General features: G+C 37.8%; 1 protein-coding gene across 3 annotated transcripts in view; it reads right to left on the minus strand.

Moving 5' to 3' along the window:
* Positions 1-3,057: 3,057 nt before the first annotated feature.
* SLC2A9 (solute carrier family 2 member 9) overlaps positions 3,058-26,809 on the minus strand; it is an 81,496-nt gene continuing 57,744 nt past the window's right edge. For 2 of the 3 annotated variants that reach the window (XM_057373490.1, XM_057373489.1), the window contains exons 12-13: positions 14,226-14,353; positions 3,058-4,111 (exon numbers count right to left, since the gene is read on the minus strand). In XM_057373490.1, the coding sequence (XP_057229473.1) occupies positions 3,854-4,111; positions 14,226-14,353 (386 nt within the window). In that variant the 3' untranslated portion in view covers positions 3,058-3,853. Of the gene's footprint in view, positions 4,112-14,177; positions 14,354-26,809 lie in introns of those variants that run through there. The other variant, XM_057373488.1, reaches the window with a different exon arrangement.

Consider the following 26,809-nt stretch of genomic DNA (forward strand, 5'->3'; position numbering starts at 1 on the left):
AAAAATAGTCAAATGAAAGAAGGCAAATTTCAAAGAGTTGGTTTTGGAGTGGCTTTTTTTTTTTTAACTGAATTTTCTTTCATTTTACTCTGAAGATGAAAATTATCCCATATGGATTATTACTCACATCTTCCCCCACTAGAAAGCAGATCCTTTTGGAGTGAAAATTGGCTTAAAAACCTGAAGTATGAAATTCAACTTTTTAAACATGTTTCAGATTTCATGTTTTGCATATCCTTGTAGCAGAAATAGTTGCTTGACAATTTCTCATCAGAAAGCAGAGATCTAGCAACTCAAACTTAYCCACTGCAAATGCCAACTTTCTGCAAAAAAAGCCTCACCACTTTCAACAATTCTTATAAACAGATATTACTATCACTAGCCAGTTTTAATCATTTTCCTCACACTGATTCTCTATTTTTATTTCTAAAGCCCAGTATAATCATATGACAAAATGAAATGTGGAATCTGGTTTGAAAATCAAAACATAAACAATGTTTAAAAAAGTATTTAGTTTCAGGGACAATTTTCTCCCCATAACTCCCAACTACTCAACTGCAGAATTCACAATGACTTGGGTCATCCAGACTTAAGACTGAACAGTCTTGTACTGGGACATACAGAACCCCAGGGAACTGAAACATGTGTAGGTGTGGAGGTTCAGATTTACCCAGAACAAAATCCACATTGTTTAAATTTTTTCCAAAGGTTTATTTTGCAGTCACTGTGCATGGACATGGTTGATCACACGGACTTGTGGCACCCATACAAACACCACCTCAGTACCTCACCCAAYGCCAGACAGGAAAAGGGAATGTGGCACCACACAACACTTGCTGGCAAACACAGCTATAGACCATTTGATAAATTTAACAAGAAAAACCAAATAGTAAATTGCTGATATTTTCCATTTTGTTCTCTCATTGCTGGAGAAACYATAGCAGCGTAACAATGGGAAAAAACCCTCATGGAACAACTTYGATAACAACATGAAACTCTCATTAGGSTCAGAGAGATGAGAAAGTTAATGAAGTACTGGCACRTCTGAAAYTTCCACAGCCCAAGGCAGAGAACACTTCCCTGGCCATTGAACAAAGCAGCAGCTCAGCCTGGAATTGCTTTTAACATGGATGGCAACAAAGCCCTGGTGAGATGTGGAACCCCATTCCATGGTGTTCTCAGCCTGCAGCATCTCCTTGCAGCCACACAAAGAGTGTGCCCATCTCAGGTAGGACAAGARACTGGGGARGAAAATGGGRTTGCAGAAGTGGAAAATATGACCCCTTGCTGTTAATGCTGTACAAGCCCCCTGAGCTGTGACAGGAAATTCTATCAAGATGTCTCCACCCATGCATTCAGAGCTGKGCTCCAAATGCAACTGTAGGCAACKCTAAGATGATTTAATTTTTGTTGCAGATGTCCTGACTTCTGATAMAACCTCTGTATCAGGTCATCTGATAACTACCATCCAATGGTAAYATTTTCAGCATTGTCTATAATGTACAGTAATGAACAGCACTAAGTGCTAAATTATTCTCATTCGAATAATATTGGTTTCCAGCCTTGCCACCTTGGCTCAAAGCAGATCTCATCATAACATTTTAGTAGCCTAATTACAAAGTAAGTCATTCCCAATCTGAATGAGAGGGCCTGAATTTGCCAGTCTTGCTTTGCAGGCAAAAAAGGAAGAATTTTTTCCTAAAATTATCTGGAGGGCTGGCATTCACACTCATTGTTTACATAGCCATTGACTTAGCAAGCCTCCATGTAACACATGGAATAGGGAACTAAAGGCACTGAAAGGCAATATTTTCATTTGCTATATATATAATTTAAAAGTGGTTATCAAAATAACATTTTTCTGCATTTTCTCCACAGTATTTGATTAGCTTCTCTCTATGACCATAAAATATTATAATCTTGATTCACTCTCTTTCTTAATAGTAGCACCAAACCTGTAATTTTTTTTTCATTCTTAATTATTTTTCTCATACATATATTCATTTTCTTACTGCTGCACCTCCATCTCAATAAAAACCCCATAAATTCTGGCATAAAAGTGCCCATCAATTTTTTGTCTMTTACCTAGTAGTGAAGTTGCCCTATTAGGTCAGCTTAAAATGTCTGCAKTAAATATGCCACATACAAATAAATCACAGTATAAAACTATATACATAAATTAGTAGTAACAGCTGAACATTTGAATCTCTGATTTTAATTTACAGTCTAGAACAAACAGTCTAGTAATTTACAGTGTAGAACAAAACAAAAAACAGCTTATCACCTGGAGAAATACAAACACCCCCCCAGATACTGGAAAATAATTATCCATTTTGTGTGTATATATATGAATATAAATCACAGAATCATAGRATAGAATAGCCTGGGTTGGAAGGCACCTTAAAGCTATCTTGTTGCAATCCCCCACCCTGGGAAGGGACAGCTTCCACTAGACCAGGTTGCTCAAAGCCCTGTCCAATCTGGACTTTAACAGTYCCAGGGATGGAGCATCCACAGCTTCTCTGAGCAACCTCTCCCAGTGTCTCACCATCCTCACAGTAAAGAATTTCTTCCTAATATCCAATCTCTATCTACCCTCTTTCACCTTAAAGCCACTAATATGAAACCATTGAATATTAATATATGTCTATATTTGGAATATATATATATTCATATATGCATTCATATATGAATATAAATGCAAATTTTCTCACCAAAATGCTCTAAATGCATGAATTTCTAGATTATTAAATATAACTTGTGGGAGCAGTTGACTCTACCTACATGCTGCACTYTATTCTTGTGTCTTACTCCTAACTSAGAGCAGCTGTAAGACTTATTAAAGTGAACTAGGCTTCAGAATCTAATGCCCAATAAAAATTAGTGTTTAAGTAAGAAACAGGCATCCAAATTCCTTTGGAGAGATCTGAGTGTTAAGCACGAACACTTATCAGGTCTCAGGGAAATTTTGGCTCCTAAGACTTGCTTTAAAAGGAATTTGAAMAGAAAAGCYGTAAACAAACAAAGCAATTTAAAAWCCCCAACCCTCARGACACTTCRTRTTTGAATTTTTGTTTTAATACTATACCCTGCRCATGCCATCAGAGTTCTCTCACTTTACTGTGAGGTTTAATTTTCATATTAAAGCTTCTAAGTTTAATYTTAAAAAATACAATTRTATAAATATTTATCTCCAGAGAAATGCAGTACCAGCAAACCCGGAAACTAGAAACAACTCAATTACTAGTGAATCAGGATTTGCAAGTGAGACAAGGAAACTYATCAGGACCCAGAGCTGCCCATCTGTGGGAAGGTGGGAGATGTTCAAACAATGCAACTGAAAATCAAAATAGCTGGAAAAGGAATGGGAGGTCAGGGGAGTGTCTCAGTTCTCATGGGAGACTTGAATGACATCTTGGGAAATGTGGAGAAATACATTCTGGTACTATTTCATGCTTGCTTCTCAGCACAGCCCTACTGGGATCTTTCCCCTTTCTCTGCCTCCTCCTCCTCATGGTGAGAGCACACCCACATCCCTGAGAGCACACCAGGCTGCTCCCAGCCCTGGATCCCCACTGCCACTTCCCCTCTCCAAATCTCTATTTCCCATCCCACTCACCRCAGCAGCTGCTTCACAGGTGCCAGGAGATCTCCACCTCATTTATTTTATCAGTTGCTGCTACTCCCACCCCTCATTGCTTCAACCATTGCCCCAGCTGCTAATGAGTTCACCCATCCTCACTTTGAACATTTTCCAGGGGGAAGCAGGCCATGATGTCCCATGAAAAAGCTGTGCATTGCTGTAAAAGAAAAGAGCACGCTTCCCCCCATCCCCCAAAAGTGCATCCTGGTTTTACACAATCCCTTTTTTGCTTTCCCCATTGTCCGCTGAAGATGTGAAGTTTGATTCTTGTTCTGCACTTGATTTCCTCTCTGCCGGGTAGTGGTTCATCTCTTGCATTTCTAAAGTTACTTTATTCCTTTTGGCAAATGCTTGGCTGATCTCATGAAATGTCTTGTTTTTTGTTTCTGGCAGGACAAAAAACAGGTAGGTYGCTCCTGCAAAGCAGATGGCAGCAAACACCAGGAAGCAGTAGGTCTGTAAACCAGCCTGGGAATAGGAAACAAAGGAGATGGTTGTTACAAAAGGGAAAAAAYTCAGAATGCAAGAATGGTTTGAAAGAAAAAGGGGCGTGTGTGGAGCAATTTTTAACCAAGCACCGTACATGCTGGCACTGATTGCAAGTCAGAGTGCTGAGAAGTCCATAAAAATGCATGAATTTTTGGTTCTTCCAACACTGCCTGTGTTCTGTCGACAGCCAAGCAGGTTCCTGGCCAGGCCACAATCTGGGTGGTGCTGGGAGCCACCAGGCTGAGCTGAGGCAGTGCAGGTGGCAGCAGGGCTCCTGTGCTTCACTGAGCCTGGCACTGCCCTGGGATTTCTGGAAACAAGGCAGATGTTTCTCTGGGCTGTTCTGCACACTGCCTCCCAGCTCCTAGGAACAGAAACTGAGGATGCTTTAGCAGCGCTGTGCACCTCGACACAACCCGTGGAAAAACTGCCATAGCCAGGGGCATCTTCATCACAATAGTTGCAGGCTTTGAGATTTGCAAAATAAGCAAGGAAAAAAATCCAAATGGAACACATTTGTTATCACTCATGTGGTTATGGGAGTTCACAGCAGGGAAAAAAAATCCATAAAATGCATTTCTTTTCATGCTAGAAAGTGTAAGAGTTAGCTAAGTGAAAGCAAAGTACAGACCATATTTGAGTGGTATGGATTTTACTTCACTGCAAAAAGTAGAGATGTAAAGAAGTTCATTTATAAATTGATTAAAAAGGGTCCAATCAGCCAGTAGGAATTGTACTTCACTGAAATGTATTTCTTGCCTGAGGATTATTAGATCATTTAGCAGCAATTGGTTACCTTTCAACAGCACAGCTGTGAAAAAACATTTGATAATTACGATTTTGCCATCTGTGCTTTGTTGAACTTGTAAGAGGTTTGTATTATGCCACTTGCAATCTTTGAGAAAACCTCCCTTCCTTCTCTGCTCCCTTCTCCCTCTCTCTTCTCTGCACTCTCAAACATCCAATGAGCCCATATTTTTTGACTTGTTTTTATTGACAAGGCTGAATTAAACTAGAGAAAAATAAGCTCCAAAATTAAGGTGACCTGTCTGTGGTGCCCCCAGGGAGAGTCACTGAGGACAGAGKAAGCAGAGCTGCCTTCCTACCCATACATATTTACAGATGCCATCAAAGGTATGCAACTGAAACAACCAAGACAGAACCAGACAGTGATGCCACCCTGATTTTGTGCATTTTTTGTCACACCAGTCCTACCCTGCAGGCTAGTTTAACTCCCTGCTTCGGGTGCTCAAGGTGTACACAATTCCTAGCACTGTTGTTGTTTTCACTTACTCTTTATACATCATGCATGGTGGGCAAAAAGAGCATCAATTCCTGCATGGAACAAGAAAAAAAAAAAAAAGGAAAAAACCCTTTCCTGCATCTGCTTTCTAATATTATGGCTARTTGCCAGCCTGCCAAGTCACAATGTTCCCTGTTTTTTGTGGATAATTCATTACCTAGTTCAGTGCTTCAAATCCTGCCTGCAATAGAAAAAGCTGGCAAGTGCATTCTCTGATATTGTCTATGGACTTCTGAGAGCATCAGAGTTTTTACATCAAATCCTGGAAGCATGAAGTCCTGAGCAACCTGACAATCACAAGTCAAACAGCATGGGTGATGCGTGGGGGAAAAATTCTGGCATGGAACAGGTAGAACTTTTAAACTTATTCAGAGGCAGAAGCAAACGGATGTAGTAGACAGAAGAAAATAATTTTGCAGTGCCTCATARATCATCCTGTCATGCTAAGAATTTAAATTTTGCATCTGAATCTTCTGCATTTGTAATTGTTGTTCAGCTGAATGGCAGAGCTTCAATCCAGAATCATGTTTTTCACTTTTAAAMATTTCACTGACTTAAATACTCTCCATGGTGAAAATGAACCACGTATTAATAAACCTGGCAACCAAATGTAATAAGTTACCTGCATCTCTTGGACACAGCTGTGTCCTACCTTTCTTATTMCTCTTTATTTCCTTGCTGTCCATGAGCTAAATAAATTAGTGCTTATTATCTTTGATTCATGTCTCTATAAAACTGTTCTAATTGAACTAAACACTCATGAGTGCATATTTTATTTGCAATTATTTTAGATAATGTATTTATATTTATTGGTAATAATAATATTTGTCTTAATTTCTGCAATCCCTTAAGAAGTAGACCTCAAGGACCTCCAAATGAAGTCTCACAGGGAATAAGCTAAAAAGTAAAATTTGTTATAAATCCTGCAAGTGGGTTTTGTAGGATTTATACAAGGCTACACTTGTGTCCACCAGGATTTGTCCAACAGGGCCATAATTCCCAGACAGGAACACTGCAGAGTGACCACAAACAGCACTTTTCTCACCAGCCATTCTTCAGTCATATTTCTGTAAAGCTGGTTACTATTTTACACTCACAGGGAAAAAAAAAACAAACCCAAACCCACTCATTAAAAAACCTTTTGTAAGTCATCCAGATTTCAATTAATATCACCCAAACCTGCATTGGCACAGAAGCACACCACATTTTAATTAAATTACTCATTACAAGCATGAAACCTTCTATCTGCAGTGCACCCTGATAAAGGATGTAGGACAGAAATACAGGATAAAGGACGAGGAAAATGTTAAACCAAAAATCCCAACTCAGTAAAAACCTTTAGTGGGACATGTGTGGGATACAGTTCAACTTAGATGTGTAATTCATTTTTATCTATTTCTCATGTATTTCGAATTGCCTGGTGCTGGAGGAGAGATCTGAGAGGTGGAACAAGTAATAGATTGGCCAAAGCATATCTGATGTGCCCATCAGGGGTATCTAGAGGGGGAGATAATGTGATGGAAAACCAGTAAATGCTGAGTTATTGAACAATGGCTACTGCAGCAAAGGTACTGATAGACATCTCTGACAGGAAACTGAATCTTTGTTCCATGAAACTACTGTACTGTATTTATATTATATTAGATATTATTTTATTATGTCCATGAAACCTGTATCCCTATCTATTACTATCACTGTCTGYAATCACCACAGACACTTAACTAACCCATAGTCTCTGTTGTTTTTTTTTCCTTCCAGCTTGCTGGAGATGAGCCTGCTGCTGCTACTGCACAAGCAAAACTCCAGAGGGCTTAACTTGGGCTGGGGTGGGAGAAAAAAGCTAAGGAAGAACTTCAACTAAAATCTTTGGTGACAAAGCCCASATGCTCTGCAAGTGGATATTTGGGCCAACAGACATGGCTCATCTCAGGATTCTTTACTGACAAGAATAATGACAACATATATGATAAAACTGAAAAGGTGATTTTTTTYTTTCCTATGCTTTGTGACATTATTTCACTAATTACATGAGGTAGAAGCCTCAGTGTTCAAAAAAGTGATTACTTGTATGCACAGGAAGAGTAGCATGACCCCTTAACAAAATATCCCATGTCTAAACARCTGGAAGGGGCAGTTAAAAGAGGAAGGGAATGTCAGGAGAAGTAGTAAAATCAAGTCAGCACTTCTGAATGGAAGTTCTAAGAAAATAGAGAAAATATTCAAGGAAAGTATGCGATTTCTGTACTTCTCCCATTTTCTCTCATGAGGACAGTTTGCTGTCCCACACTCTGCCCCAAGCAGCAGCAGCAGGAGCATCAGGAGCATCAGGAGCATCATTCCTGGCCATGCAGGAAGCACCACGCCAGTCCCATCCACATCCCACTGACACCTGCACCCATGCAGGTCCCTTCACGCTGCCTGCACGTACTGCTCAGGTTCAGAACATGCTGCCACCTTCACAAAGCTGCTTCTCCTCCCCCAGCACCAGGCAGGCTTGCCAGAGCTGGGAACTTTTCCTTAGCAATAGTTGAAGCCAGGCGTTTACGTGCATGGTTGGAAAGCCAAAGGTCAGAAAGAAGCCAGAACAAAGCCCCACAACCGTCCGTGCTTCGTAGTTGTTTTCCCTCAGCATTTCCTCAAGGTGACCTCCTGCAGGAACACCCAAGGTTCAAAGTTGCCCAGAGTTTCAGGTGGTTTCCCAAATAACAACAGCTCTGTCTCTTGATAGATCTCGGCTCAGAGCCAGGGCCAGATACACAGTGAAGGTCTTTGAAGGGCCACACCCTTCATGGGTTACTGAAGGTCCTCTCAGGTGTACGGGGGAGGGCAAAAGATCTGCAGACACACTTATTGATGCAATCTCCTGAGGGAAGCACCTGCTTAGTCAGCAGAGTTATAAAACCTCTTCAAAGCAGGATTTACATKGGATTTTTCAAAGCTGGTGAGACCTATCACTATAGAGTTCAGCATAACCTCTTAAATGCATCACCTTTTATTTTCATACCAGCTTTCTAAGGAGGTCATTTAAAAAAACAGCATTTCTGCAAATTSTGGCCAGCTGAATCCTGAATTACCCATTTTTGTCTTCTCTTTTTCTGTAGATGATCAAKGCATTGTATTTATGCAGAAAAAAAGGAAAATCAAGAAGTGATTTACCTAAGACATGCATGCAATTACCACAGAAAAGAATCAAAATTGAAGGATTCAGGCAATTCCCCAGAATTAGATCTCAGGCATGGCAAGCACTCAGGTCTGACTTTGAGCATTAGATAGAGCTGCATAAGAGAGGTGTATGAATGAGCAGGTGCAGCTTTGCCACATTTTCTTAAGTAAAGAGGTGAACAAACATATCCCCATCTTGTGAGTGGCTGCTCTACACATTAGACAGAATGTACAGGCATTTCCTCCAACACCCTTTAAAAAAATTTGTAAAGAATACTTAGTTTTTATCATTATGAACTGACTTTTAGTGCCCAAAATGAATGAGCAAGAGATTATTTTTTTTAAAGCGAAAAAGGTTAACTGAAACAAATAAACCCCCTACCATTTAAATGATCAGATTTCTGGTTTTAATTAAAAAGCCTGCACAATTTGCCACTTTTGAAGTAATCTAGCCGAGAGCAGTCTTCCTGCTAATAGTTTACATGCTGTGAACACCATGGTTTGGAAGAATCTAAAAGCAATTGAGAGGAACATCATTCTATGCTATTTAACAATGCCTGTTACTGACTTAATACACTCTGCAGCAAAGGTTAAATTCTAATCAGGACTGTGATACTGGAAATGGGCCAATAAATATTCTAGGGCAAGCACAGCAAAATAAATGAGGAAATTAACAAACTCTGAATCAATTTAACAAACGTAACACATTTTTTTTTAAAACACAACTTCTGGGTCTTTCCAGCAAATGCAATAAATTCTCAACTTGCAAAGTCACAACCCTTGACACTACCAATGGGTCCTTGCATTTGGAAGTTGCCATGAAGATTGGAGTAATGAGATGGGGATCAACCTGGTATTTGAAAGGGTGAGGTCAAATGATAATGGTTCGATGTCTCACAAAATTGATCAGCAGAAAAACTGTTATTCATGTAGACATTTGGCYTCACTTTCCCTGAAATTGATATAACACAGTGAAACAAATGAATGAGAGCTTGTGTCCTTTACCCTTTGTCCTTCTTCTGTTCCAGACACAATTTAAGGTTCTGCTGAAAGTGCAGGACAATGAAGAAGGACAGAGCACTAAAATATAATGTATGAAACATAATTCCTAAGTAAAAAATAGAGACATTTTTAGACATGAACTGCAATTTCAACCCTGACCCTCACCATACTCACTATCACCTCCTAAAAACTTAACAGATCCTTGTATTATATCCATATACCTGAAGTGGCTTGCTTCAAATTAAGATAAGCACATCTAACCTTCTAGTGGCCTACATTTCATTTTCTCATCTTTGAGGGGAACTTTAGCCATTTCCTTTAATACAGGGGCACTGTCATATAATGAAACAATGTATTTGAAAAAGCTTAAAATAGCTTGACAGAGGCAAACTGTGAATAACTTTCTGTGCACACCTATGTTATTGAAATCCTTGTGCTGAGTAATAGAAAAAGTCAACGGGTACTATTAGACAGTAAGGAAARAATAAGGACAACCAAAAGACAATCCTGCTGAGTAAATGAATCTTGAGACATGAGAAAGAAAATCTCAAATGTAAAAATAAGGAAGAAACAGAGCAGAARTACAAGAGACCTTCCAGAAAGGGTTATAATGTAATGACTCAGAAGCATTCCTTCTCAGGCACAAATAAATCAGTTTCTAAAAGGAGGAAAATAAACACACATCCAGGTCTTTCCCTTGTACTAGCAAGCAATCTGAACTAAGACTACAAGGCTTGTATCACCTTTATCCCATAGGATACYGAGCTCCATCTGGATTACAGATCCAAGCAGATTATTTTGGTCAAACCCCAGCTAAGAGAAAGATCRTTTTTCCATATAGCAGTCCTGTAATTATAACTGGGTATTCCTCTGTATTCCCCAGTATCTGGAAACATTGGTATTAGGAGGAAAGTTTGAACATGAGCTGCTCTTGAAAATTAAAAATAAAAAWTAAAATACATAGGAATTTAAATATTGCCTCATATGTACTGAATATAGAGTGTGACTGACATTAAAAAAAGGCTCTGCACAGTCTTCTAGAAAGATAAACTGTTAYGACAGAAAATTTCTGGAGAAATCTGCTATGTTGTCCTACTGTACAATACTAATTTACCAGAGTCTTTAAGTGCCTCATAGCAATCTAATGGAACAACCTGAAATATGAAATAAAAATGCGTCAGCATATAATGAAAGTAACATGTTGTGAAATTATTTGAGAATTATTAATGTTTAGTAATTCTCTGTATTTACACAATGCATTACAAAGAGCAAACAGAAACTTTTTCTATATAACATATAATTTAAAGTCCTGCTACACCATTGGATAACTGAAGTCTGTCCCCACAAATGTAGGGCTAATGAAGGGTATTAACTTAACACAAGCCTATTCTACTGCACCAGAAGTTTTCCAGCCCTTTAGATTCCACTTTTCTGCTGGTTTGYTGCTCCCTGTGCCTGCTTCAGCTCATTGCATCCATTGCCACATATATATACATTCTAGTCCCTGATTTCTACTGATTTACTGTGCCTCTGTTCATATTTCAGCACCTCAAATAGGGGCTGAGGCCTGGAAGAAAAGCCACATTCAATTTGTTTTGTTTTGTTTTGTTTTGTTTTTTAATTTGTGAAAAATTGATTTGTGTACTAACTTTTCAATCTCATCCATTCATTTTAATGTATGACTCAAGCCATCCTTTGATTATATTTATCTACAGATGGTTGAAGGGCAAAAATCTAGTCATTCAAATTAACTAATTGGTGACATTTGGAAAACTGACTACTAGCTGATTTTTTTAGTAACTCTGAAGTTACCAGATTTGTTTCCCAAATGTTTGGGATAATTTTGTAGAAGAACACCAAGGATCAAAAAAAGTGGCTGCTGTTTCTCAAGCAATCAGGTTAGTATTTAAATACATAGACAGGATTATGCATGCATCCTGTGCAGGTATTTTAAAGATTTTTTTTCCTGGTATAGATTTATAAAATGAACTAAGAACAGGATATTGCCTTTCCGCAAAGAAGAAGGTGACTCATCAACTAAATTTTGAAAATAAGGTTGACTGAAATAGGAAAAAAGTTAAAACTTGGGAAAGAGGAGATGTTCTAGTTTGATCTTGTGAAAAAGCTTGAAAAATCAAAGTCTGAGTAACACTGCTTTCATCTTTAGGTGCAAACTCTAAGCTTTTTCTCTTTTTTATTTCTCTTTTTTTAAAAGTAGAAAAGAAAGCAAAACCACCTTCAAGCTAGAAATTTAATTTACCTTCATTAAAACTAAACTGGCTAATTTTGTAATCACACAACAGGATATTTTTATGATGCATAATAATAAATTCCCCAAGGCTACAGCCAACTTCATATGGATGCATGCAAAATCACTCAAAAAACTCTAATATGCACATAATAAAATAGAGAGTTTGCCTTTTAATTTGAATTTACTGAGGATATTTTAAAACAGATTTCACCAGGTGATGTGTCAGGTAGCATTAGCAGGAAAAGTAGGGAGTGTCCTGAGTTGCATAAATTCAGATGTGACAGCTGACCAGAGGTCAGGGTGATCCCCAGGTTTGTGCAGGAGGCAGAAACTGCAGTTTTTGAGAAATGGGATTATTCTCTAAATGTCTCTGGATAATTTAAAAAAACAAATAAAAATATTCTGATTAAACACCCCTAGATTTGAGATCTTGTTCTCTGTCCCTGCCCAGCTGCCATGGAGGCAGGTGATGGAAGTGCCTGGCCAGTGGSGTTGGAAGGGATGGTCTAATGCTACTTAAAACAGTCACTCCCCATCCTCTGGAGGAAAAAACTATGAAACCACACAGAAGGATCCATTTACTGGATGAGTTAAGGCTGCCCCTGGACCAGGTTAGGGTTCAAAAGCACAAGGGAATTGTCCAATTTCTATCATTTGGTAGATGTTTTAACAACCTCGGTGGAAAAGGAATCACGTCTCTATCTCCCTTTGAAAATCTCTCCTGAGAATGTCTAAGATGGAAAAGCCTTCACCATGAAACTGTGAAAAACTCTCATCAATTCCAATAAGCTGAAGCTTAAGATGATGAATATGAAAAGAAGCTCTTAAGACATAGCAGCTCTTAAGACATAAMTTTAATTGCAGTTAGTGTTAGTAGGTGTGCAGAGTTTGGAAAGATCACAGACTTTATAATCATGCTGACTTTTGAAGGTGATCCAAGTAATCAAAACTACTAGAGACTTTTTCCTGCTAGAAGAAATTTTAAATTGTGYCAAACTTAGATCACAGGTCAGACTTTATAAAGCTTTGAAGTTCTCCCATAAATTACCTCACACAGATAATTTAAAACACTACTACATAGTAAAAGCAGTTATACTTGTAAAATGAAAAAGCAGTATATAAAGTCATAGAGTATGATAATTTTACTGTACTGGAAATACTGTTAGGCATATGATATTTGCAGAATTAAATAATTTTCACTTGAAAGAAGGCACGAACAGCTCTTGTTAATCAAATCTCTTCCTCAGAGATGATCTGAAGACCAATCCAAAATCTCTTTCCTGGGTGTAGGACCTACAAGCCTGGAAGATTTGCTCTCCCTATACCTTTCCTCTTCCCCTATTATTTTCCTCTGTGCATTTAAAAGAACCAAAACTGAGGACTTCTTTCTTTTGCCCTGCAGTTTGGAGCTTCACTCTTTGTTATCATTGGAGCAAGATTGTTCTTTTAAGAGTTTGGACATGGTCAGGCAGGGGATTGATCAGCTGTGTTTGAGCTGATCAGCTCCTGAGATAAAGAATCAGCTTCAATGTGAGTTCCAGAGAGTGCAGACCATCCCTGGGAGAGGTCATGAACAAGGAAAGAACCYCAGCATTTTTATTAATTAGAAGCTGGTTGAAGACTTTTTGCCATACAAAAACGCATCAATTGTGTTGRAATGTTCTTAGGAATTAGAGCAAGAGAATGTTGTTCTGTGTTGAATTTTGAATTTTCTTTTTATTATTTTTTTTTAAATAAACTTGTCAAAATACAAATCCCAGGCATCAGACCGCTCTTGATCAAACTGTCCTCCATGTGACTAGTGCAGCCAAACAATCTACAAAAAATGAAGCTTATGGGAGCCTGGGGAAGCTGGGACAAGAACAGATTAATCCATGTAGCAATTAAACTGCAGCAAGAAGGAACCAGCTAAAGAAGAAAAAAGCCTGACAGAAGAAGTTGAAAAAAAAWGAGTCATAAAACCAAGCTTATGGAGGAAGATGCAGAGAGCATCTCTTCCCCCATGAGAGTAACATGAATTCTCAAAGCATGGCGAAAACCAGAAGATGGCTGAAGAAAAGGGCAACAATGATCACATCAGTGGCTGTGAACCCAGACAAAATCATCAGACTGCACAGCAAAAACTGTCATGGGAAATTTGCCATAGAGGGCTGTTCATCGTTACAGTATTTTTCCTGTTGCAGGGCAATTTTTTCCAACACATTCCAGCAAGCAGACATGTGGGTATCATAGCTGATTTGTGTCACAAACACGGTGGAAATGTCATCCACTTCAATAACAGGGTGTTTATTATCACCTGAAATCTCTTCTCAAACCTTACACGTCCCACTGTACCAACAATATCACAGCACATGAGTTCTGAAGGGATTTGGTACCTGGATGAARGGGAAGAGCAGTCCGACTGCGAAGTTGGAGAGCCAATTGACTGTCCCAGCGATCATGAAGGCAGCTGGCCTCTGAGACTGCTGGAAAAACTCTCCAGTGAGGACAAATGGAATCCCACCTGAAACAGATCCAACAAGACAGTGGTTTTAGTAAACTCCCCCTCCCATCAGATGAGATGAACAAGCCTCATGATGCACTCCTCCCTGATTAGCTCTGCTTTGCAGCTCTCTGCAGGGCCTTCTGAGACAGTGAAATTTGTCAAAATCGTRTTTTAGAGGAGTGACACTCCTTCCTTTCACATCTGCTGTTTGAGATTCTTTTCAGGGATGGCAAGCAGGTAACAGAGCAGCGAATCCACACAACAGCTCCCAGAGTACCACGTGACGAGCTTATTAAAAATAAGAATGATTGTTTCTACTAAAATTCTTGAAATTCTGAAAATTAAAGATACTCCAAAATTCTATAAGACCTTAACAGTTGGAAAGATGGCTCCAAAGAGACTAACTCCTATTTTTTTTTTTTTTTTTATAATTATTACCCACTTTATTTCAGCAATAAAAGAAGACAAAACATTTACTTCCCTATGGGTATACTTGTCATTGATGATTATTTAATACATCCCCTCACCAGATACTGCCAGCACTCCTGGCAAGGTCTATTTCTCCCACCACCCAAGGACTCTGACCTCTCTAATAACAAGTTCAGTTAAATACCACATTTGTCACTCATGTTTCCTTCCATTTAGGCAGTGGACTCTTTTGTGCAACATTGGCTGGCCTGACAGTACCCCCAGGAAGCAGCTGTCTGGTTGCTGAAAGTATCAATTTATGATCTTTAGCTTTCTTCATTCCTTCAGTTGGATATTTCAATAGAAATATTTCTATTTTTAGAGAATAAAACATGGATTTTATTTGTTGATCAGCTACATAATTCAGTTAGTTTTACACATTAGACACGTATCTGCTTGCAGATTTCATTACAGTTTGAAGAACTGTAAAACTACTAAAATCAGTATTCTCTTACTACCAGTTTCCACCTGTGAGTCCTCATGTGCTGGATTATCTGTTCTAAATGGATTATCACCATTCAGCTTTGTATACAAGATCCAAATTCACACATATTATGCAAGCCTAGGTAAGTCCTTCCTCTGTTCTAAGCATTTTAACAAGTGAGTATAAACAACAAAAAGCACATTTATAGATACATTTACTTTCAAAAACCTCTRTAGAAATACTGACTTCCAAAATATATATAAACTAATAAGAAAACACCACCAAGGACTTATCCATCCACTGGGTCTTATCCTTGCACATCTTTCCTTGATCTATGTACTAATTTCTTGCACTTAGTGCATTATAGGGATGCATCCTCATGCAGCTTTTTGTGCTCCTCGGCCCTGATCTTAAACACAGGCACCAGAAGCTCCTGTGAGCAGTGAGGTAGGCACTTGAAAACACATTGCATGATGTGCAGATGACACGTGTTGTCAGACATCCTTCCATTCCAGATCCTCCAGATGCAGAAACCATGAATATGTGCATAAAAGAAAGGCAAGATGATGCAGCTATTCTCCATCATSAGCTAGTGTGACTTTTTGTGAGAACATATCTAAGATGGTAGCAAAGCCTTCAACTGGGCTTTCTGAGCCAAAGACTACCAGTATAAATTACACCAAGGAAGTAGAGAGCAAATAAATTTATTTACTGTTACTTTGTGCATAGGAAACTGGARATATGGAGAGTTTAAACCATCCAAACTGCAGCTTTGTGTCTTTCTACAAGACATATGCATTATCAGAATTCTGTAGATAAAATAAATAACCTCTCCCAGCAGCAATTTGAACGGGTAGAATAAGGAGCTGAACGTGCATAACAACAAAATTCAAGCAACATGGGTTCTATCAATTCTTGATGGTTTCCAGTGGCCATTTATCACACCCTTGGGATGTGGGTTCAAATGGCAGCAGTCACACTTTTTCTGACAGCATCTGGTTTGGGTCTCCAGTGTCATGTGAGGCAGAAGTTTGGCAGGACACTTGCCCCTTGGAGAAAGGAACTGAAGGACTAGAAACACAAAAGTCATATAAGATGACTTATTTGTGCTCATTTATTCTGTCATGCCTTTGCTTTAGGACAATCTACAGAGGTGTTGCTGTTCTTGTCAGTATAATAAAACATGCTATTGGAAACAGCATTTGGAAAAACAGCATTTGGAAAAATACACATTGTACAGGAGAGGAAAAAAAGCCAGAGGCAAAAAAAAAGTACGAAAGGACAGAAACCTATCAGAAAGCATAAGGGTTATAGAAATAAAGATGCATCTGCACTATCTTGGAAAAGGCTCCTCCAAATCCCAATTTAATGTCTAAAAATGTATCAATTACTACTAACTTTTGAAAATTCTGTGGAGGAATGGCAAGGGTGGCACAGACAGACCTCCAACATTCTCATAATTCAGAGAAGCATCTCCACAGCATCACAAAAGAGAAAAAGTCAGCTTTTGTAGAGGAATGTCTCAAAAGAGTCATGAGGGAACCAAGGAGCCTGGAAAGTGGTGCATGGATGGTGCATGGGTTATGTGAAAGACAGGTCTGGTCTGGGAACATGAGAAACAGAATGAAGCCAGGTCACTGCTTCTGCTGCTCTGTGTYTGGGACAGCACACCCTGGCTGTGTCCCAGCACAGCCTTACCAGGATGRAGAGGAGGGCATGTGAGTGCTGCCAAGGGCCATGCACGGTGAAGAACAYACTCTGCAACTGAGAGAAGTGACAAAGAAATTTGGGAGAACTGAAGGAAAACTGTTAAGCCCTAAAGTCACAGCCAGTGAAGGCATCWGAGATCAGCTGAGCCTACAGCCCCAGGATTTCATCCTCAGTCATTTCAAGGTGTCAGAGATGTGCCCCAGGACTCACTTCCTCCTGGAATTTATTTGAGATGCAAATCTGAGTGCCTGGGGAAGAAGGAATCTGTATTATGCTTTGATTGCATAAGTTGGATCTGGGCAGAGATCACATTGTGCAGCTCCTGACCAAGTTCTCACAGAGTCAATCTCTGCAAGGCACTCTGCACAATCTGGGCCAGATGGGTCTGCACTGGCCTGTGCTCAAACATGGAAGCTTGGAAACCACTGCCAAAAGCAATCCAATCAAAACACTCTCTTTTTGCAATAATCTTTAAACATTTTGTCATGAGTTTTACAACTTTAGTACATATTTGAGTGTGGGTGAAATAATTCACCAAAAAGATACGTGATGATCTTTCTCAGGGAGGATGAACCTGGCATTGTCTTTTCCCCTGGAAAGCTTTCCAACAATTTTCAGTGAAACAGCTTTATTTTACCTCTGATCATGAAATGAAAAAATGTGAATTAGGATTTCCTGTAGGAGTTTTGCAGCAAGGTAGCTTCCAAACATGAATTTAAATAGGTAATGCATTGACCACATAATTATAGTGATTAATTTCTAATACTTTGTTCTTTTCAGCATTGCAGTGATCATAATGGAAATAAGCTCTTAACATACTGCAGTGCTAGCAAAGAAAGATTGTTATACCTGTTAACATCCTACATTTGTTGGAAACTACAAATGTCTTAATGCAGGATTTGCATATTAATAAGATTTTAATGAAACTAGATTAAACCCACATTACACAATTAGACATGTATAARTACTTCTGTATCTGTAATCTTTATCCATTTATCACTGTAATTAGTCCAGTTTTACACATAGAATCAATGTCAAGTGCTGGTGAAAATCCAGACTCTCAACCCAGTACTCTYTTATGCATGGAATTGGAATGTTAGAACAGAAGAAATATTATTAATATCCATGCTATAGATTTTCAAATATATATTTAAATTTACACAAGTATCAATCGGTTTCTTGTGAAAAATTAAGTGCATACGTTTACTCTTGTTCCGTTCTGAATAAATACTGCTTAGCAGAAGTTACATGAGTTAATGCAAAAATCTGAATGCAGAAAACATTGGAAAACAAGGAAAATGCTGAACTCCTCATTCTGTTTTTATCYAGTACCTAACTGGGAWTTTATGTTATGGCTATATATATGATTCATGAAATGAGACTGTTCCAAGAATAAATGCCTAATACAATTCAGGAAGATTTATTACAGCGGCAAATCACCTCTAAATGTRTGGAAACTTTGTGCCTTAAGAGCAAGCAAAGAGAAAGGATCTCTCTCCCTGAGCTAGCAGCTCATCTTTCAATAYCCACCCAAACCAAACCCTTGTGTGTTCAGGCAGTGGCCCCATGGTGGCCAGAGGGTTTCCAGCCCCACCCATGGCCACCCAGCCCAGGGACCTCCTGCATGACCCAGCAGTCCAAATTCTGCCCAGACAGGGGGGAGTCTGGGAGTCCCGAGAGCCCCATTAGGGCCAAGAGCTCCCAGACTTTCCAACTCCATGTTTGAGAGGAGCAGACTTCAAAGTCAGGAGTTTTGAGGAAACAGAAACCTACCCTGCAACAAAGGGGGTTTTTTTGGGAGAAAAAATGTCTCTGCCACTCTAGACATGCTCAGGCAAAATGGCTTTTATCTGCAAGACAAGGCATATAGGGAAAACTCATATATCCTAATAGGGTTGGAGAACAAAGTATTGTCTCAATGAAAGGTTTTCTTAATTGTAATTAAAGGACCCTTTAGAGAGCAACTGTGGGAGAGAAATAGCGGAAGTGAGACAAAAATCCTGGGAAAACAACCCAATGTTCTTCAGTGAGAGAGCAAAAAGCTGGTCGTTTCTACCCAGATCTTGGTTATTAAAATAACCTAAATAAACAAACAAATCCCAACCTAAGTAATGGACAAAACCCCCCAAAAATGTGGAACAAAAACCATGGAAAAATATATTTCAGGAATACTGCTAGTGAGAGTTGCAATGCAACAACTGAGTTTCTTCCATTTCTGCAGGTCTACAGATAGAATAAGAATTTTGCAAAATACATAGCTCAATCTTTATAAAGGTGTTCTGTCACTTGTTAGATTATTTTAACTTGCACTTTGTATTTGATTGAATAATACCCCACCAAATATGACATTGCAGTCAGATATGACAGCTAATGTGTTCCCAGCTAATCCTGCTGAGAGAACTGGGAACAGAAGGTGTGACAGGGGTGTACTGAGTCACAGCTTCATGCTACACACTCTTCTCCAGCTCTTCTCCACAAGATAATTAAGTTAAACAGGCACTTTATTTGTAGAAAATGGTATAGTTCATTAACCACATTAATCTGTACCATTTTTTTCTGCTTAGATTAAAGGCCACTTGAGTAAAAAACATAGACCATCAGTCTATGGCAAACCAAAAGTGCAAACCATAAAACCAAATTAAAACACAGAAATAATACAAAACCTTGCAAATGCCAATATTATAATAATTGGTATTTATAATTATTAAAGGACTAGTTTTTTAATGCAGTGTGAAAGGCTTTTTGCATTGAYTAATTGGTCTTTGGTTTAGCATCTATGTAAAACCTGCTATTCTAACAGCATTTAGAAAGCCAGTTCTGGAGATATTCCGAGCTTTGTTGCAAGGCAACCCATATCATTCAGGGTAAATAAAACAAACAAACTAAACAATGGTGCAGAACAAAAATATTGATTCAATCTGTTCTAGCATCAAATGTTAAAATGTTATTTCTTGGTTTTCAGGTAATTCACACTAAAATGGTTGACAAACAACAACAAGGTTATTACATAAAATATAATAAATCACACAAAACTCTTTCTAGGTCCTTCTAGGTAACTAGTTCTAACACAGATATTCCATGTAGAAAAACAAGAACACCCTTATCTGAACCATCTGATAATTTCCTCTTCAGTGAAATTCTCYCCCTCTTGAATATTAATTAGAGCATTTTTTTATAATATTTACTTCCATAAGGCAGTGCACTCAAGCAGAATTTTATGAGCAATCCTTTACTGACTGAATCATTTTTCTCTAAAAATTTCTTCACTGAAGAAGAAATATAACTCATATAACTGATACACTCATATAACTGATGAATACAAACAAATTCAGTATTTTTTGAGATACTTTTATTTATATGAGTTATAATAATTCCCTTTGAAATACAGCTGTTTGCTGGGAGCCTGAGGGAAATACTTAATTTTTAATTTAATTTAATTAATGATTTTAATTTAATATTTTTTTTTATTTTAAGAGAAACCAGTAGTATATAGACCAGTCTGAAAAACTCTGAACAAAATGAATACATTGTTGGGGTTTTTTTTGTTAACTTTTTCAGTCACTGGAATATCTGGTGAGTTTTGGGGTTTTTTTTTGTATTATTGCTGTTTGATTTTTTTTTTTGGTTGGTTTTTGTTTGTAAAAACTGAACATCAACATTAAATTTCTACTCTGGTACTTGGCAACATTTCTTTTTGTTTCACAATTATAATTCTGCATAGCTACCAAAGAATAAAATACAATTACAAAATACGCTCAACTTATAACTACGTGTAAATAATATTTTAAACAATTCTGCTGTAATTTTAGACTCACTTTATAAATCAAAACTCTAATTACAGCTTGACTTTCTGTTCTATTTGAAWGTGAAGAAATTTTTTTACTAAGTTATGACTATGAGTCTATATGACAGAATTAAATTTAGAATTGTTCTCAGTAACAATGATATTTAGGCACTTTTGTTCATATTACATTATTAAAAACAGTTATCTAAATGACGAGAAAAATTATGAGAGAGCTTTACTTTAATAAAAGTACAGAAGTGTCCCTTAAACATTCATCCACTGCACAGATGGCAGCATTGTGGAAATACCTGAATTAAAGACTCAAAACTGTGCTCAGTCCTAGGTAGGAGAAATATTCATACAATCACATCGCTGTATGGGGACTTAAAAGTAGAAAAAAAAAAAAAAACCCTAACCCATATCTATTCTAGGCTTATTATTTCTACAATAGTTTCTGAAAGAAATATAAAACCATCAGACATAATTTCCTGTCAGGAATTCAGGCTGACAGACCATTAGCACAAAATGCTGCTGRTTGTGAACCTGCAAGATAAAGCAGTCTTGAAAACTCACTGTGACATGTCAGGCTTTCCTCATGAAATATTAAACAAACAAATTATTTGTACTAACAGTGTACATTTATGCCATTGTGTAGCTGCATTCAGCCTGAAGGACCCCAACAGTAAAAGCAGGGGACCAAATTTTCAGAGAAACTAGGACTGAAGAGTTCTCCCTGTGGGTAACAGACCATGCCTTCACTGCTTAGGATTTCTGGAAACTTTATAGGACACGTTGCCTCAAATGCAGTAATTAAAGAAATTGGTTGCTGCTACAGGATGGTAGGCAAGGTATGAGGAGCAGTAGATGCAGAACTAATGAATGTAAGACAATAAAAAAAATATTTTCATTACTGTAGCCAATCAGCAAAACAGATATAACAAAAAGCAGTATCTGTTTGCTAACAGAAAGGAAAAAGAGCAGAGGGTCAGAAGATGCACTTTGACTAGAAGTAACAACTGAAGACAGTAATAATCTTGTTGTGATGAAAGCCTTCTTTCTGATTAGACTCAGGAAGAGGTCACCAAAGCCATAACTCARTATTTCCAAAAAAGTGAAGTTTCTGGAGTAGGAGAGATAACATCTGGAGATTCAAAGGAAACAACTTTGACTCTTTGTGTGGTCAAACCGACACCATCTGAATACCCTTGTTCATGCAGCTTTCCTTCTCACCTATTTTTTTCCTCTGAAAGTCTGTTGCTGGTGTTTATTTACCTTTCTACACAGTATATTGGCTACCAAAAAACACTGTCTCGACCCTAGAGCAGTGTTCATTGCAACATAAAACTAATAAACTTTTTCATTAAGATCCTAGCCAGGGAGCTTAATCAGAAATAGAGATGAACAGAAAACATTTCTTTACTGTGCATTGTGCCTGGGCATAAAGAAAATAAAATATTTTTATTGCCTTACATCCATTAATTCTACATCTACTGTTCTATATATTTATTAGTTTGCACTTTTGCAAGCATAAATATTTTATACTAATACACAGAAGAAACAGTGTATTTTTTTAATAGGCTTTCCATATCCAATCCCTATTAATCTGAATAATGTACCTAAGTCACTTAYACAGTTTTGGAATAAATATTTTTTTCATGGTTATATGAGGCTCTAAAGCACATGGGTGCATTTTTTTCCAGCAGTAAATTTCTTCAGGGTTGGAGTTGTGAGCCATCAGCAAGTAATTAATGATCATTCAGGAAAAGCTGCTAGCTCAGGTAGGAGGAGTGCTGTCAAGTGTCAAAGCATTCACATTTTGAAAGCTTCAATTAAGATAATTTGTAAAATCTATTGTTAGAGGGATAAAGTTCATAAGTTTTCCTGATGCTGAGAACTCCAGGTGTCACCTCCAGCAATTCCTTTATTCAACAGATACAATTACCTTTCAAATACTAGGGGTTCATTTTTCCTTAGAAATGCCACTAATTATAAAGAATTGAAATTACTTCTGCTACAGAACTGTTAAAAGCTACACATTTTCTCTATGCTGCTCTTTAAGAGAGAAAAATTCAAACAAAACATAAAACAGGTATTAATCCCAAAATATATGTTGAATGACATTGCATTTAATATATTCAAGGGGATGCTATCCTCCCCCCCCCAAAATTGACCGAGCCTTTCAAATCTACTACTTTTTAACTAAATTTAGAACAACATGGGTTTATTTGTTTCTTTTTTAACATCATACACTTTTCTAGCATAGAGAGTGGGATTTTTTTCCACTCAAGCAAGCTCAAACTCTCTGTCAAAGCGGATTGGTATAATGCCTCTGTGGGAAGCCAGGAGTGTTACAAGTTTTAATATCCCACTTTGAGTGGAGAAGCTAAAACATCACACAAAGCTTCTGTAAATGCCTATTTCAGGCAGAAATACCAGTGCTGCCTKTCACTGCACTACTTTTATGTCTACATGTGTGCTATCACACCATTGGTTGTGTTTCACATCCAAGAGCTGATTTTTATTTTCTTCCCTCATGATATTTCAGGTGGAACAAACCTCATGACTTTCACAGTGACCCTTTTATGACAGCAGCTCTGCTGTTAATACAGTGGCACACTGGCATTCAGAGTAAGAGCATGGACTGATTTAAACTTTAAATACCAAAGTATCTTTGATGCACCTCAGGGCACAGCAATGATTTCCTCTGAGTTTTCTTTCGTTTATTTTATAATGTCAATTTAACATGCTGAATATACCGTTATCGTTTCCATTGTATTCAGCTGTGCTATGGAAGACTTCACTCACATTCCATAAACCATGGCAAATATTATAAAACTCTCATAAAAGAGACAAGAAGAATTGAAACAGTTTTTCTGGAATGGCCTGGYTTGTTAATGTTTTTCAGCTGTGTCTGAAAATGTAATTGCTATAAAAAGCAACAATTGAAAAATGAAGAGCTTGCTACCATAAARTCACTGTGTTTTTCAAATTCATCTRAGTGTGAATTTTACTGATTTCTCCTTTCCGTGATCAGAGTGTGACTGGAAACATACCACTGATTTGATTTTGTCATCCTTATGCATACTAAATAGAAACTTATTTCAAAAATAGGAATTTAACTGAAATCACAGACTCGTGTTTGATCACACYGAGTTCAGCCTTATCTGTGCTCCACTGAAATCAGCAGCACTTCTGTAGGGAAATGCGACTTGTCCTCAGAAATGGGATTAAAGAGCAGAATAATCACTTCTAAGATGTCACATGGCTTAATACGCCTGAAGCCACTGTGTAAGACTTAACCAGAGACTCCTGCTTTTTTCTCTCTAGTGCCACTGATTTAAGAGCAGCAGCCATTGGCAGAAATGAAGTCAGGGGCTGCATTTTATTGCAATGACCAGCCAGAGAATCCCTCTGGCCACATGTGCTACTTTGCAGACACTGCAGGCTTTTAGRCAGATGGAAACAAGGTAAGAATTTATGGAGAGAATCATGCATCTCACTTAGAAATAAATGAAGAACAGGAGACTTGAAAATAAAGGAACCCAGGATTGTATTAGATCATCTGATTCAAATACAACCCTCAGTGGTTTCAGGCAGTGTTTAATTTATAAAATATGTTTGTTTCATTTTTCCATTTTCTGTTTCTATTGAGAAGTTGATACACAATTCAGTTTCTCTAGTAGCTAGGAGTTTTTTTCCAAATAGCTTTTAAATTTATTCATGGGTAGCTAGCCCCAAATTTATGTCTTTGTTGCTATTTTTTGCATCAATACTTGCCTTCAGATTGCTCTCCCTTCTCAGTGTTATTTTCCCTTTTGCCCATGTTCTTAGAAATTGTATTTTCAGCCTTTTCTGTTAGACACTACAAAGTTATTCTGTATCTTTTCATATATAAATCTTYTTTTCACCTTCACTATGGCTCTGCTTTGCAACCTTTCTGTGCTAACTGCTGCATGAGCAGTTTTGTGTTCCAACATTCAGCTCTAAGTTATCACAAAAATGATGACACAATGCCTGACAACACAATGAGCATTTTTCACATTACAATACAGAGAGACAATGCATGACAATATGATGYATTAGGTCTTTAAGAAAATGAGTAAAAGAATGTGAATATAGAGTGTTCATATAAAACAATCTTTCAAATTACTTAGATAAAATATAATCAGCTATGTGGAAGTCTTCCAAGTGATATTTAGAGATTTTATTSTTATATTCATCCTTAGCTAACTGGCTTTTTTTCAGACATCCTTAAATCCTCGCCCTGTTCAGAGTTTCTAAGCCTCTTTTTCTCTCCAGCTCATGCAGGCATATATGTCCCATTCTTAGAAATGGACAAAATGTGAAAGATTTMAACAAAATCACTAATCTCAAACTTAAAGTTCCACCAAAATGACACAAATTTCCAGCACAAATACAGCTTGAGTTATCAGGCAATGGATATARAATCAACTCCTGAATTTCTGGAACTTCCATGAGTATTACTGCTTGTTGCAATAAAAGGTGATTATTTTTCTTTCCAAAGGACTCCAAGGAGCCCTTGGGGAATGTTCAATGGAAGAAGGAACATTACCACACCCTTCCTGTGCACACACGTGGCTCATCTCCCTCCCAGATGCAGTGGTCAAAGGGTGGGCAACACACTTGTGCTACACAAACACTTTTTACTGATCTTTCTGCCACAAAAGGGTCTGGTGTCATTTCTACTCATTCCCAGTGGTAGAATAAGCCCAGTGCTCCAGTGCACCATTCCATTTAGCCTAAGACAGGCATCATACCTAACCTCCCCCATGGTTTATTAAAACTGGATAGAAAAGTGTTACACTCAAAGAGAATATTCTTCTTGTGTGACAGAAGGACAGAAAATCAATGAATCACTTCACATAAAGATAATGTATGGAAATGCTTTATGCCAGGTTTACAAGTTTTCAAGGTTTTGACTGTCTTTTTGGTTTTTTTTTCACAAGGAAGGTTATCCGACAGTTCATGTCAATGTTGCTGTAATCCCCAGGTAATCAACTGATCAGATTTTTTTCTCAACATGTTCTACTGTCTGACACATTTTGACACATGGCAGAAGAGCCTTCTCTGGTTCAGACAATCAACATTCAATTGTTTTGTGTGAATTGGAAATATTTTAAAAACAGACCATAAGCCCCTCATCTCAAAATGCCTGACAGACTCACTGACAAGTGGGGTCAACATACCTGTAGACAAATCAGGAAACTGAATTGCACAYATTCTGGGTCAGTTTTGGGTAATTTGTTTGCTTGTTTGTTTGATTGTTTTTTAGCCACTTGGCTAGTAGGTAAGAGGGCTCAATCTGCCGCAGGTTTTGTTCAACTACAATGCACATTTTTCAATTCCCCCAGAAAAATCAAAAATCAGTTGCTGGCACAGCAACTGTTGTAAAGGCACAATGGCTGAATGGGGAATTCAAGAAAATAGCTAAAATAAGCAGAACCTTCTCTTTTTTCTGCTTAAGTCAGACTTTAGGCTCTCTTTCCAGGCAGAGATTAGTTCAGCAGACACAATTGAACATTGCAGTGTTCAGTCCACGAACAGACAGACACACAGGTTTAGCTGAGAAAGTGGGAATAAATTTTAGCTTTTCCTTTTCTCTTAAATATTAACTAAGGCAAAGTTAAAGGAAGACATTTCACATGTACCTAAACCTGTCTATCACCATCCAAATTTCCAAGAAGCTGCACATTATTTACTCATTCTGTATGTAAAGGCATTGCAAATCAATGCATTTATTCATGATGCATAACCAGAACAGCAAAAATACTCTCTGGAGATRCTGAAATTGAGCTTTTACTTGTTCCCCTTGTTTTGTTTTCTCCGTTGATTTTTGGCTTTTTGCTTTTTGTCTCTTTAGGAGTGAGAACAAATCCCCTCACTTTTTTCTATTTACTCATTGCTGGATGACAATTCTTCATTTGAAATGTATATTTATTTCATGTCCAGCAAATAACTTCACTTGAGTATAATTAACCAAATATATACAATGGAGGAACTGTCCAGACAAGCATGGGTCCTTAAGCTATAGAACAATAAGTGATTTTTGAAGGGTAATTTTCTTTCA

The sequence above is a fragment of the Malurus melanocephalus genome, unplaced genomic scaffold, assembly GCF_030028575.1.
Source record: "Malurus melanocephalus ecotype Western Australia unplaced genomic scaffold, MMel_1.1 scaffold_199, whole genome shotgun sequence".
NCBI classification, from domain to species: Eukaryota; Metazoa; Chordata; class Aves; order Passeriformes; family Maluridae; genus Malurus; species Malurus melanocephalus.